The 14,354-nt window shown below is 52.4% G+C and overlaps 1 protein-coding gene across 12 annotated transcripts in view; it reads left to right on the top strand.

Annotated features, from left to right (window-relative positions):
* TIAM2 (TIAM Rac1 associated GEF 2) overlaps positions 1 to 14,354 on the top strand; it is a 246,893-nt gene that overhangs the window by 218,350 nt on the left and 14,189 nt on the right. For all 12 annotated transcript variants that reach the window (XM_053222048.1, XM_053222050.1, XM_053222049.1 and 9 more), the window contains one exon: positions 12,519 to 12,698. In XM_053222048.1, the coding sequence (XP_053078023.1) occupies positions 12,519 to 12,698 (180 nt within the window). The remainder of the gene's footprint in view (positions 1 to 12,518; positions 12,699 to 14,354) is intronic.

Here is a 14,354-nt window from a genome sequence, read left to right as displayed (position 1 = left end):
GCTTGCACACATTCCCTCCCTCCCTCCCTCTCTCTCTCTCTCTCTCTCTCTCTCTCTCTCTCTCTCAGAGATAAATAAACATTAAAAAAAATTAAAATTTGCCAAACTGTTTATCAAAAATAATTGTTCTAGTTTGAATTTTATTACCTCATTTCTATTATTTATTCGGTGTTCGATTTTAGAGATTGGTTGATGGTAAGGTCTCAGATAAATGTGCATGAGGCAGACAGTGTTCCATATGAGATGATTCATTTGAGGCCCTGTCAATAAGATACAATCCAGAGTAATGTGACAGACTTGATTATAAGACTGCTTATTACATCTAGCAAAAAAAAAAAGGGGGGCGGGTGGCAAGTGGGTTGTGTCTGTGCTCAGGGCACGTAGCATTTGGCAATATCCATGCCTGAGAAAGGTGATCAGCGTATTAACAGGTAATTTACCTTTTATATTTTTACGATTTTTCTTCCAAAAGCTACACTTGTTTTAGAAACCAGATTCCAAGTATTATTTTCAGCCAAGTATTAGAACTGAAAATCCAGGCCTTCGTAAGCACAAAAGGGATTTATGTGGTGGGTTTCAGGTTAGTCATGATGACTGGACCCTCCCTCCCTACCCCCCACACCATTCTTCATAAGTGACTAAGGGTCATCCTTGACCCATGCAACCTGCTGAAACAGTCGGTAGAGGTCAGTGTCGCTGTTAAAGGGTCACAAAGGCACCAGCCGCTGGAGCGTGTGACAAGAGCTGGTTGCTTTCCTCCTGAAGCTATGGTGGGGGTCAGGCGACGCCGCTCGGTCCAGGCAGCTGCCTGGTTTGCCGTGCAGTAAGAGATCGTAGTTGGTGAAGTTTTAGTGCACCAGAAAGCTTTTTAAGAATTCACAATTTGTCTGTATCAAATTCCCACAGGCAGTAGCCCCCTTCGTTCTGCCAAGCCAGTGCACATACTCCCTTCTGCCTGTCCCGGAAAGAGAGAGAATGTTCCAGGGCAGCAGCAAGCACGCTGGCTGTTTGGTGCGCCCTTCACTCAGTGGCTGAGTGTTATTGCTGTCGCCTGTCGTGGACTCTGTCCCCATGGCCAAGGCTATCCCAGACAGTATATTTGCAGTTTACATGTGGAGAGCAGGGTATCTCAGAGATGAGATTCACGAGAAGGATTTCATCTGTTGCTGTGCTAAGGTGGGATAGAAGGTTGATGTTCGTGTCCTCATTTGCTATTGCTGGCCCAGGCAGGAAGTGGAGCGGCCCTGGGACCCGCGTGCTGCAGCCTCCCTCACTTGCTGGTGGGTGGGCTTTCGGGAAGTTGCCTCCCCCACGAATCCCTATATCCTCATTTGTTAAAAAGAACAAGACTATAATCTTCGGTGATAGTTTCGAGGAGGCGAAATTAACGAGGAGCCATGCGTGAGAAGTAGTTTTGTGAACTGCAAGGGGTGCTAAGTAAAAGAGCGTTAGGGGGACTACTTACCGTCGTCTCTGTTCGTCTGTGTTGCCGTGAAGCCCCCTGCAACCCCTCCCCCCACCCCCCCACACCCTTGTGGACACGGGACTCTGAAAGTAGGCAGACCCGAGGCTAATGGTCCAAAAGAAGATAGAGCAAGCCAACCAGATGATACAACTTAGGGATGCAACCCGAAGGCGGTCCGGAAGCTAAGGTGCTCAAGGAATGTGCCGGAGTGGGTGCAACCACGTTACAGTTTTCTGAGCCCCTTAGAACCGCTCGCACAGCTGAGGGCCTGGTCGGCAGCTAGGAACCAGGTGCTACCCTACTTCTTCTTCTAGGTTAGGCAACCAGGAACCCACGTAGATGGCCACCGGAAAGAAAATAACTTTTTTAGGGAACCCCAGAAGAGGGGAGAGGCCTCAGCTGGGGGACAGTCTGGTCTTAGGTTGCTGGGCAAGAACTGTCCCCGGCAAAGCCAGACACCAGCCTAAACCGTCAACCCCGAATGTGTGCGATGTCCCTCTCTCAGGATTCAGCTGCATTGTCCTCTTTCATTTATCATGTAGACTTGACTTGCCTGGAAAATTGGCAGCTGACGAATTTATCAAAGCTTTAGTTGGTCAAGACTGTGATTACAATTGGCGTTTATACTGATGCATTTTTTTTTTCCTTCAAATCCAGTAATAGAGAAAAAAAATCTCTACTCGGGAAATCCTCAGAATATGTAACACTTAAAGACCTTTCCTGCAAAAACTAATTCAATAATATATTATCAGTTGCCGAGAATAAAGTCAGAGACCTAGCTCTCGAATGGAAATGTTGTGTTTGGGAAAACAGGCAGGAAACACAGAAACCGACTAGAATGTTCGGTGAAGACCTTAACCGCTGAAGGAAGAGTTAGGATAAATACACAGGTTTAAACTAATTTATGTGATTGCCAGAATGAAAGTAGGCTGTGACAGAATACTGAAGGAAGAGACTAGAAGTGGAACTGAGCCAGAAATCAGTACTTCTGGGTGGGAATGTGGGTGAGGGCAGTATTGGTAGGAAACAAGTCCTTGTTAAGTATGTATTTTCAAAAAAAAAAAAAAATTCGCTGAAAGGCATTGGTTTAGAGACTTCTTTAACCAGATAAACATATTTAGAAATAATATTAAATGATACAGTCACAGAAAGAATTTAAATTCAGGTCTAAATGCCCCAAGTCACAGGAAAGGCAAACAGGAAAACATCTCAGCCATCGAAAAGCAACACAAAATAAAGCAAAAACCAGTAATAGAATTTGAGTCCTTTTTCAGATTTCTGCACCTGAGCCAGGCGACCATGCAGGTGTTTTGTTGTGTTTTGGAACACAGTTGAAAGCATAGGATGTAAGAGGGTTTATGTTGCATGTGAATTAAGATGCCACGTAGTCTGTTCAAAAATAACATCGAAGTCATTTTTTAAATTTATACTTGACTCACTAAAATTTTTCAGAATAGTTTTATAAGGTATGTTGAGTTTCAGTTAAGGCTGATTTCAGAAGAATTTTTTGATCTGGGTGCATCTCTCTATATCAGGCGTTGGCAAACTGTCCCGGTGAAGGGTCAGATAGTAAATATTTGAGGCATTTCAGGGTAGAAGCAGCCATAGATGATGGACAGGTGAATGAACGTGGCTGAGTGCTAATAAAACTTGATCTACAGCAGTGGATCTTTGTTCTGATGATCCATCCACCCTTCCTTCACCTGTCTGTTTGGAATGGGGTCATTGAAGTCTCTTTTATTTTTTAAATAAAATAAAAAAAAATTAAATTTTAATTAAATTTAATTAAAACTTTTTAATTAAAAAATTTTTTTTAACGTTTATTTTTGAGAGAGAGACAGAGACAGAATGTGAGGAGGCATGGGGTAGAGAGAGAGAGAGAGAGACACAGAATCTGAAGCAGGCTCCAGGCTCTGAGCTGTCAGCACAGAGCCCGATGTGGGGCTCGAACTCAACGAACCGCGAGATCATGACATGAGCCGAAGTCAGACACCCAACTGACTGAGCCACCCAGGCGCCCCCACCGGCTCCGTATTTTTGCATTCAGAAGTCAAGAAGTCCTGGCCCACATGCATCTGTCTTGATGAGCAGGTTTAACCGTACATCGGACATAAGCCATAGCTTGCTTTCTGGGTGAAAAATGGGAAAGCGAAAACGCAGTGCCCAGCACAGGATATATTAGATCGGATGAGCCGTTCTGTGTAAACTGCTTATGGGTGATATTGACACGCCTTGGAGTTTATGTGAAGCGGGTGCCCGGTGGTGTAGGGGTGCTGCCCTAGCCCTTGAGACGTCCTTGGCAGAGACCGCACATCGTGCTCGTTCCCGTTATGAGGAAACAGAGCAGAAGGCAGCAGTGTCTCTGGGTCAGGCTTCTGTCCCCTGGAAGCCACTGCCTGGGAGCCCCAGTCTCTCCGCGGGCTCTGCCCTCACGAGTGCCGCCCGCACTGGGTTTCTACTCTTGGTGCACGCACGTGTCACACAGATGTGCCGCCACCCGTCCTGGGATGTTTGCACAAACTTGGCTTCTCCTCCACCAGCTGTGGAAACTGCAGGCCCTGCCGGGCCGTCTGTGTGGCCCTGTTTGGTTTCCCGGAGCCGTTCTGTAGGTGGGAAATACTGTGTGTCCCTTGCCTCCCTCTTTCCTCCTCCGTGATCCTCACACCTCTCTCTGCCCTTCCTCCGACTCCGACTCCTCCTCCTCCTCCTCCTCCTCCTCCTCCCTGGGAAGGTCCAGGTTTTCACGTTGGGGGGTCAGGGCTGCACCCTCAGCACCTAGAGCAGAGCGTATCTGGCGGAGGCTCCACAAGACAGTGCTGCCGTCGTGAAGTGTGGTTTTTGTGGCCCTTCCTTCAGGATATTCAGAGGACGTGTATTCTTCTGTACTCCTGACAATAGCAAAACTTGGCCAGTTCAACTCCCTGTGCAGATGTTCACTTTTATTGAGCCCTGGCCTTTATCGATCCCTCGTACTGTGCTAAGTATTCTTACGCTTTACCTCATTGACTGGTCACCAGGACCCTATGACACATGATCCCTGCTTTCCAGGTAAGTACCCTGAGTCTGGGGGGATCAGTCACGGCCACACAGCTGGGAGCCGCCCTGGCCGGGGTTGCATCTCCAGAGCCTGTGTGCTTAAGCCTCCAGTCTTGGGCAGAGTAACTGTTCTGGAAATCTTGGTCCAGCGCGTGCTCTGAGGCCCTTGGTCTGAGGTTTGCCCGTACAGCACGGTGATGCAAAGGGGCACGGGGGTGATGGGCTGCCCCGCAGGGGTGCATGCTCCCCAGTCTTCAGTGCCACCACGACCGCTACCTTGCCATCCCCTGTAAGGTGGCAGGGATTGCCACTGTGTCACGGCAGGTCACCCTGCCCGCCCCTGAGGTCCAGCCCCCTGCCTGGCCGTGACCGTCTGGCCACGCTGTACTGGCCTGCAGTTGCTGGCACGCTCCTCGCTCCCTCTGGCCCCAAACTTGGTGTAGTTCAGAGAACTTGTTTGTCCATGAGCGCGTGGGGTCAGGGTTCGCTCTGACCTGGGCAGGTCTCTGTTCTGTCTCCGCAGGACCTACTCTTTGGGCACCAGTCATCGCGCATTGCTCGCTCAGAGCGCGCCCAGCCAGCCTTGGGGCACTGTGAGTGGAGTGATTGTGTCTTCCGTTCATCACCGTGTCCATAGAAACAGAACCCTTCGAGCCTTTGCAACCGCAGATCAGTTTTTTAAAGTGACAGGAAAGGAGTCCATTCATTAAAAATACTTAAAAAATTAAACCACTGTAAAAGGGAAAATTGAAATGAGCCAAAGGATAAAAATATCTTGGTTAACACTGCATTTGTGATATATATCATTCCATTTTTAGAAAATCTATGCACGTATGTTCGTAGTAATCTCCATGAGGAGCTACTTTCCAAAATGCAGGCCTGCTTTCCGCCCTTTGCACTAAATCGTGGCCACCTGCAGTCAGCAGGCACTCGTCTGTCCCGTCACTGGTGATCGTTGTGTGCTACCTCGGTGCATTTCTGTGCCCTCGTTTATTAGGTTCATCTTTACCTTTCCGTGTAAGGTAAGGGCTCTCCTGTGACATAAGCTCATGTTGAATTTTACAGTTTACATTCCTTCTGCCTTTGGAAAGAGAACCCTGTGGTCTAGAAAACTGTGAATGATTCCTCATCCTTTTTGTACCATTTTGATAAATCTAAAAACCTCAGGCTGTTTTTTTCTAGAGGTTTTTTTTTTTTTTTTTTTAACATCAGAGAGAAAGTGTGAGTGAGAGCACACGCGCATGAGCGACAGAGGGGCAGAGAGAGAGGGAGACACAGAACCTGAAACAGGCCCCAGGCTCTGAGCTGTCTGCACAGAGCCTGTCACGGGACTCGAACTCACGACCCGTGAGGTCATGACCTGAGCCGAAGTCAGAAGTCGGATGCTTAACGGACTGAGCCACCCAGGTGCCCCTAGAGTTTTCTGTTTAAGGATTGTATCACTAAGAAGAGAGGCCCCCCATATGGAAATTTGATCACCTTGAATGCATCTTAGCTCCCACCCCATAGTCTGACCTGGCAGTGAGGGGGCGCTGGAGGGTGTCTGCGGCTGCTCCTGCGGGCCTTGGGTTCACCCTTGCTCCCTGTGGGGTGAAGCCCGTCTCAGCCAGTTCGCCTTCCAGGGAAGCCATTTATCCCTTTGCTTCTGGATTCCTGTTGCCGAGACCATTTGGGGGTGTTATTAGATCTTTCTGTAAGTTAGGGACCTTAACGAAGTGCAGAGTAAATTGAGAAGAAGTCCTTTGTACAATTTTTAGCTATTCCTTTTTGTTTTGTTTTGTTTTAAACTAAGGGGAACTTTCCTGACAACTAATTAGCTAGGATGTCACAGCCGACACCATAGTTGCACTCGGATCACTGAGTCGTGCAGACCCGGTGAAGCTTCCAGAAGGACGAGCGGGAGGTTTTCCGTGCACAGCATGAGAACACACACCATGCTGACCACACTTTCCCAGGGAGAGGCTACCCTTGATAACTGGCCATTTGCCCAGAGTCTGAAGCTTGTCTTTTTATTTTTTCCAACGTTCTTTTTGAAGGGCAATAGCAGTAGCAGGAACCTAATTCTTCTGCTTAGTATGCTGGCATATCGAAACCCTGTGCCCGTCATCCAGACCAGATCCGGTCCACAGCGATGGCTGGGTCTCTGCTGTTCTGTGCGGTGCAGGCAGGGGACGCGGTGGCAGCTAGGGATCTGCCAGACCCACCACGTGTCGTCACAGGACCAGTTAGGCAGCACGAGGGATCTTTCCTTTGAGGTCTGCGTGCCGCTAAGTCCGTTACAGATCTTCCCCCCAAGGTACTGTCCTTATGCTCCTTAACCGGGATGGAAAGTGCACGCTGCAAATGTGGCCACTTGCCTTTAATATTTCCCTGTGAAATATTACTCCAAATTATACAGCACTTTTCAGCCCTTTTTCTTAGGCTGAAAGTATTTGGCGGCCCGAGTAGTACAACTAGGTGCCTGTGACGAACCAGTCTGCGGTCCTGGTAGTCCCTGCGTGAGGGGTCTTGGCCGTGGATGGAGCCAGGAGAGCCCAGGCCAAGCTTGGCCCCTGCCGCGTGCAGGCCTCCTGATTGCTCATGGAGTAGCTGCGAAATCGCCCTCATCGTTCCCAAACAGTTCTGGACGCTGCGATGTGCTTATCCCACTGTGATTTTTTTCCTTTTAAGATCCAAATCCTAGGGTGAAATTGAAAAGCCTCAGGGAGCCACGTCTCCAGATAAGAGCAAAGTAAACATCAAAGTGTCACGCCCAGGGGATCAGATTTTATTCATCCAAAGCCGGGAGGAAGCCGGCCTGACACCTTTCTGCCGAAAAAGTACTGCGCTGTGTCCGGGTTGGAAGGGTCATCGCAGAACCGCTTTGAGAAGGAGGCGCTCCGGGGAGCATCTGGGGCGTGGGGCGTGATCCCCCTTGTTCTGCGGCCGCTCCTGAGAGAATGGGGCTCCCGGAAGAACGACCCATTGCAGCCCTAGTATAGGGAAGCAAAGGGTCTCTTATCCATACATTTAAAACAGCAGACCCAAACCTAACAAAACGAAACCCCAAAACTGTTCAGATCTCTTTTGTCCCCCAATTTTATTGAGATATAATTGAGAAAACTGTATCTTCAAAGCATACAGCTTGATGATTTGCTATACATAAACATTGTGAAATAATTACCACAGTCAAGTTCGTTTTCTGCTTGTTGGGGATGTGTGTGTGTGTCTCCCCAGAACGCTTAGGCGCTTCATGCCAGAGTCCTCCGTGAGATGGTCTTCATCTATAAATAAGATCAAATCGTTTTCAAGCAGGGATCAGCCTTAGTGTAAGCTCAGGTCCCGAAAAAAATTTCGTTCTGGTCAGCATCCCTGCTTTTCCATACAGCATAGTTTCAGGGAAAACTCCATTTAAGTTTTGAAAGGAATTCACAGAGAGAATACTTATTTCGTGTTCTCCTTTCAAAAAGGAGGTCCACACCAAACCCAAGTTTCTCAGCGCGGATCCTGCAAACTGGAAAATCCTACTCTGAGCTGTGCCTCCGAAGGCGGGGTGTTCGTGACCCTGCACGGGCACGCGCTGTCGGGCTACGGGATCTTCACGCACCCACAGCCCTGCCTGGTGAACGCCTGTCGTTTTTAAAGCAGCGTTCCCAGGGTAGAGTTGGGACGGTGGTACAGAGAAGCCTTCTAAAAGATGTGGCTGTCGTGTGTGTGGAAACGACGCTGCTTCTCCGAGCAGAGGTGGCCCCCAGGGGCCGGTGGCCGCATCCCAAGCACACCAGGAGTGTGTTTGGATGCTGTCGGGGCCAGGACGCCGTGACCACATGGGCAGGGGCAGAGGGGCACATCTGCTTTGCCTCCTGCTCTGCCAGATCCCCGGGAGGGGTGGGCACCCTGCAGAGCTAGATGGGGTGGCCCTGCGCCGTCAGGGTCTCGCCCACACCTCCGGGCCCCTCGTTTATACAGTGTCTGTCACGGAGAGGATTAAATGCCAGCAGATTCTGGAGAACACCCCCCGCCCGGGTCTACCTGGCGAATAGCAGGTGCTCAGCAAATGTGAGTGCCCTTTACTCCGTGACCCAGATGGCAATCCTCAGATTGGGTTACCAGATGGGTTAGGGAACTAGGGAAGTTGCTCAGAAATGAGCGCTGCCGGGACTGTGCCGAGGACTGGGGGCGGAGCCAGGAAAGAACCCTGGGCCTCTGAATGTTGCCTGTGCTTTTCGCCACTGTCACCATTTTGGGTGTGAAAACAGCCCATCCAAAGTCGTCCCCGTTCCTAGAACTTGCTCACCAGATACACTCCAAATTCTACCTTTAACCGTTCAATGCCGATGCCTGTCCCTACGAATAGAGGCACGGAAACGTAACCAGATACAACGTAAACACACCGTGTCCATCTTCTTTCTGTTCCACTTCCTGCCTCCTGAGCCCGAGTGATCCCCCCCGCCCCGTCCCCACACCCCCACCCCCACCCCCCAGCCTGAGACGGTGGTGAAAGTGCTGTGCGTGAGGAAGGGGACTTTGTAAGCGCTCCAGCATTTCGTTGATGGTACCTTAAGATGTTCATTTTTGCTCTCAGGATCTCCACTAACACTCACTTTTCCAAGTTCATCTTCCCAGAAGCGTTCTTAAAGCGGATTCTGATTTTCGGAAATGGCAAGGATACTTTATTTTTAAAACCTCGTTATTTTAACACTGCATCGTTAGGTGTGATTCTGACATCCCAGCAACGTGAAGCTGTAAGCTCACCAGCTGCCATTAACTTATGGTGCGTTTTGTCAGATTTTATGCGGTGTATGTGAACTTAATATAGACTCCATAGCCCTGGAAGCTGTGACTTGTCAGAATTGCAAAATGACATTGTCTGGGCTTGCGGCGCAAATAGCAGTAGCAGAGATTTCAAATGAGTGAGTTTTGGGAGTCTCCGTATCATTATCATCTGGGGTTGTTTAGCTCAGTTCGTCGAGGGCCTGACCCGGACGGAATACCAGGGTCATGGGTGTGATTCTGGCTACTTCCTCGGTCTCAGGAGCTCAGTCTATACATTTTTTATATGGCTGTCCTTCACTCCAGACCCTGGGACAGCGTGTCAGGCTGAAGGCAGCACTGCCCCCAGGAAGCCCAGTTGGAGATTGCTCGCGATTCTGATAGGCAGACCAGTAGTTCTCACGCGGCTCACATGTTAGCCACACTTGGGAAGCTTTTAGAAAATACTCCGGCGCCTGGGTGGCTCAGTCGGTTAAGTGGCCGACTTCGGCTCAGGCCACGGTCTCCCGGTTCATGGGTTCGAGCCCCGCGTCAGGCTCTCTGCTGACAGCTCAGAGCCTGGAGCTTTTCAGATTCTGTGTCTCCCTCTCTCTCTGCCTCTCCCTCACTCGTGCTCTCTTTCTCAAAAATAAACAAACATTAACATTTAAAAAAAAAATCAAGACAATACTCCTACAAGGGGCTTCACGTGTGAATTGTGAACCAGTTGATCTAGCCATGGGTGTTTCTTAAAGCTCCCGAAACGAAGCTCATGCGTGGCCAGGGTTGAGGTGCCCTGGAAAGGGGGTGCACACAGCTTGGAGTGGTTTCCTTGTACTTCCTAGGGCTCCTTAATGATGCTCACATCCCGGAAGAGAGAAAAGCCGCCTTTTGGCTACAGTGTTCTATTTGGCTTTTACTATCTGTCATTTGGCTTTTAGGGCATGGCTGAACAGTGCTGGAATCTCTTCAGCAATGAATCATAAGATTTGGTTGTTTTAAACATGAAATGAGACGTTTTGACAAATCAAGATGCATTTCTTTTAATGTTTATTTATTTTTGAGACAGAGCATGAGCAGGGTAGGGGCAGAGAGAGAGGGAGACACAGAGTCAGAAGCAGGCAGGCTCCAGGCTGAGCTCTGAGCACAGAGCGTGACGCGGGGCTCGAACTCATGAACTGTGAGATCATGACCTGAGCCGAAGTTGGCTGTTTAACTGACTGAGCCACCAGGCGCCCCTCAAGATGCAATTTTTTAAATGTTTATATTTGAGAGGGAGAGACAGAGAGAGCACGTGAGCATGAGCCGGGGAGGAGGCAGAGAGAGAGGGAGACAGAATCTGAAGCAGGCTCCAGGCTCTGAGCTGTCAGCACGAGTGCGGGGCTCGAACTCACCATGGGCTCTTTGGAAGCCCAGTACCGGCTGTGTGGTTGGTTGAACTTTGGCACCAAGATTTACGTGAAAATAAAAGAGAAATGATTCTGTTTAAAGGGCCCAGCAGACTGGGGGGCCCTCCTCGCAGACATCTGGGTGGCGAGGAGGCTCGCGGTCACTCCCCTGAGCTGGGGTCTTTACGTTACCTGCTCATTCCTCACTGCGCTTCCGGCTCATTCTTGGCTCTTCCTTGGCGCGCGTGTGTTCCTGCCAGGACCGTGGGACAACCCATTTCTTCCCTGAAGCCTCGCATACAGCAGAGGGATTCCCGTTGCTTTGCCGCGTCTTCCCCCTTTCGTTTGCTCCGCACAAGCTTGGGCTGGTTTTCACTCTGCCCTTGGCTGCGCTTTGGGGTTTCTAATGTGATTGCCGCGGGCAGGACCTGTCTTCCTTTTGGAGGCAGAGCAGGCCCTCGGGTGACACCCGCTGAGCTTGGAAGATGAACCGGAAGGTCAGTGTTGTGGGTAGAGCCGGGAGGGGGACCAGGGAGGGCGGCAGTGCCCTGCTTTTCCTCCGAGGCACTTCAGGTCGTCAGGCGCCAGCTTTTTTAACAGGTGTGCGTTGGGCCACTGCGGTTGAGTGATACACGCTTGTGTGAGTTGTTCATGTTCTGAGCGTCCCCGAGAGGATGAATTCCACATTAAGAGATGGTCGTGACAAGCTCGGCTTTTGACCACGGCCGGAGGGACGGATCGGGGATGAAGGCGTTTATGCCGAAGGAGGGGGAGTTTGCGGGAGGGACGGCAAGTTGCCAGCGACGGGTGGATGCTCGTCACGCATACCAGGACCACTGCTTTGTCACTCGGTAACACTGCCGTGCGGTGGGGGGGAGCTGAAGGCTTGCTGGGCACTCGGGGCAGCGACGGGCACGGGCCCTGCCCTTGGCCGGCTTACTCTCCGGCAGGTGCTAAGTGGGCTGGAGCCTGTGCGGGGGTGGGGTGGAGGGAGAGGCAAGTTAGAGGACGCCGAGTGTAGGCTGGTGATGCTCCAGGCACCGTGGAGACATACAGGAGGAGACCCGTTTGAACCTTGAAGCCACGACGTCAGGCAGGGCGAGGGGGCCCTCCTCGAGAACCTTTGTCATCGCTGTGCTGGAATCCGAGTAGCAGCTCCCGCTGCAGGCTCTCGGTCCCCAGACGTTCCCACTCCTCTCGTCCCCTCGGTGTGTGACTGCCCCCACTATCCCGAAGCCTCCCAGGAAGCCTGCTCAGCCCTCTTCTCCGGCACTTGCCGGGGTGGCCCGGTCACCTGCTCCTGTCTGCACCCTCCGTGGGGCTCTGCCCCCGCCCCCTGCAGGGTAGGGGACGTCCCTGCCTCCCCACCTGGCCCGGCCTGGCAGGTGCAGCCGCTCTAACCGCTCACTCGTGTTCTGTTGGCGCGAGCCCGCGGGGCTGGGGACTGGACGGGGGGCAGGGCCGCGAGCCCCTGTGGCCAGGTCGCCCCGAAATTCACACAGTCACGCCGTTCCCGAGGCCGTCGGGCCGCCGCTTCCGGGGGGCTCCCCAGCAGGCTCCGAGAAAGCCGCGGTCTTGGTCTGAGAGCCACCTCGACTCCGTTAGCGAGGGTCAACCTGTGCCGTGTTTTCTAGTTTCGGTACGAAAGAGCCATCTGTTCTCTTCTGACAACAGAAACGCATCCCGCGTAGATACCCTGTTTTCACTCCCGTTACCTTAAACGGTAGCCAGAGCGGTCCGAGATGAATGAACCCGGCTGTGCTAGGTTGTCGCCCCCCCCACCCCGAGGTCCCTGAGAGGGCGCTGGGCAGGGACGAGCACCTCCTGCGTCCTGGCCGGGAAGCTGCCAAAACGGAGCGCGCCCCGAATGTCACCTTCCCCGTCTTTCCGCCTTCCAGAGCGCCGAACAGATCGCTGCGCTGTGTAGGAGTTTCAAAGACTCGCACACCACCGGCATGGAAGGGCCGAGGGGGACCCGGGAGCCACCTCCAAGGCCGCTGGCTCGCCACCTCTCCGACGCGGATCGCCTCCGGAAAGTCATCCAGGAGCTGATGGACACGGAGAAGTCCTACGTGAAGGTAACAGGCGACTATGCACGTTCTTGCCGGCTCTGTGGCCCCGCGGCGGCCAGCGGTATGTGGGCGGGGGCCCCCGGGTGGCATGCGCCCCGAAGCCCAGCACTCCTGACGGAGCCCCCTGCCCCTCGAAGTGGTGAATTGCCGCTGGGGAGGGGGCGAGGGTGCAGGAGCTGGGAGGGCCCGGAAGGATCGGCTCCTCGGCTCCCTTGGTTGCCACGGTAGCTTTCACTATGGAAACATGTTCTAGCTCATCGTCTGCAGTCTGTGGGAAGGGAGTCTCCTGGTGGAGTCGGAGGGGGCCGGAGAGCACTTAGGGGAGGAGGGACTGGGGAACAGCTTGCTCCCAGGAGACTGTTGCTGCGGCCCCCAGACCTGCCTGGTGGAGGTCACTGTGCGGGACAGAGTCCCACGCTGGAGCAGCTGGCCTACACGTGGCCGCTCCCACGCCCGTGCGGATGGGTGGTTGCTGAGAATCTTCGGCACCCAAAGCATTCACTTATTTATCTCTGAAGCCCCCAGTAAGTAGTTCGAGACACATTTTTAAAAAGTTTTATTTATTTATTTTGAGAGAGAGGGAGGGAGGGAGGAAGAGAATGAGAATCCCAAGCAGGCTCCACACTGTGGGTATGGGGCCCCGTGCGGGACTTGAACTTACAAACTGTGAGATCACCACCTGAGCCAAAATCCCGAGTCGGACGCTTAACCGGCCGAGCCCCCCGGGCACCCCTATAGTTTGAGAGACATATTTTACGAAGAGCACTGGAGCCTGGGAAGGGAAGACAGAGTTCTTTTGCTTTAAGTATTTGCTGAGGCTCGGGTAGTACCGTAAGCTCACTTCGTTGGCCAGTTCTGGAAGCAGCAGGGCACAGGGCAGTGGGCAGAGGATCCCGCCTGGCTTTGCCTCGGTGCAGCGGCCTGGCCTGGGGCCGTCCCCTCCACCTCCGTCCTCCCGGGTCTCAGACGGGCGTGCCCTTGTCCCTGCACAGGTGCGTGCACACACAAACACAGCTGTCACCTTATTTCTCCGCGAGACGGGCCTGAGCTTCCCCTTTCATTAGTGTCCCTGTCATTTTATCTGGGCTTTACTGAAGGCCTCATACACAGGTAGCCCAGGAAAACTACCCAGAGCCCCTTCTTTTTGGTCCCGTAGAGAAGAAAAGAAAGCTATGGAGTTGACAGTTTAATTTCACGTCCTGTTACGTGTTGTCCTGCGGATGATGTGAACGTTGGGGAGCTCAGACTAGATTTCTGGATCTTCCTGTGACCGTGATGGCCTCTCCCAAGCAGCTTTGTGCGCTGTAGTTTGAGGCTTCAAGAGACCCTGCGGCCTCTTGAGGGTGGCCATGAGCTTTCCACCGAGATTCCAGGGCAGAATTCCTTGAAGTCCCCTTCCTGTTGTCGCTGATGTTCTGTTTTACTGTGAGGCCGCACGGGAGGCTGGTTTCCCTGAGATGCTGGTAGGGTATAAAGGTGGACGTTGTGGGTGAGCTAGACAGGAAGGACCCTTCTCTCTGCAAGAAACCTGCACTTTGTTCCCTTAGGGCTGCAGCTGTCCGGCCCCGCGGCTCCGCGCCTGCCTGCTCGAGGCGTGTAAGTCCCGCCGAGCAGCACCGGCCGCACGAGGGAAGAGGGCAGCCTGTCACTGTCTCTCACAAA

Source organism: Acinonyx jubatus, chromosome B2, assembly GCF_027475565.1.
Source record: "Acinonyx jubatus isolate Ajub_Pintada_27869175 chromosome B2, VMU_Ajub_asm_v1.0, whole genome shotgun sequence".
Taxonomy (NCBI): Eukaryota; Metazoa; Chordata; class Mammalia; order Carnivora; family Felidae; genus Acinonyx; species Acinonyx jubatus.
This window is presented reverse-complemented; position numbering and strand designations above follow the sequence as displayed.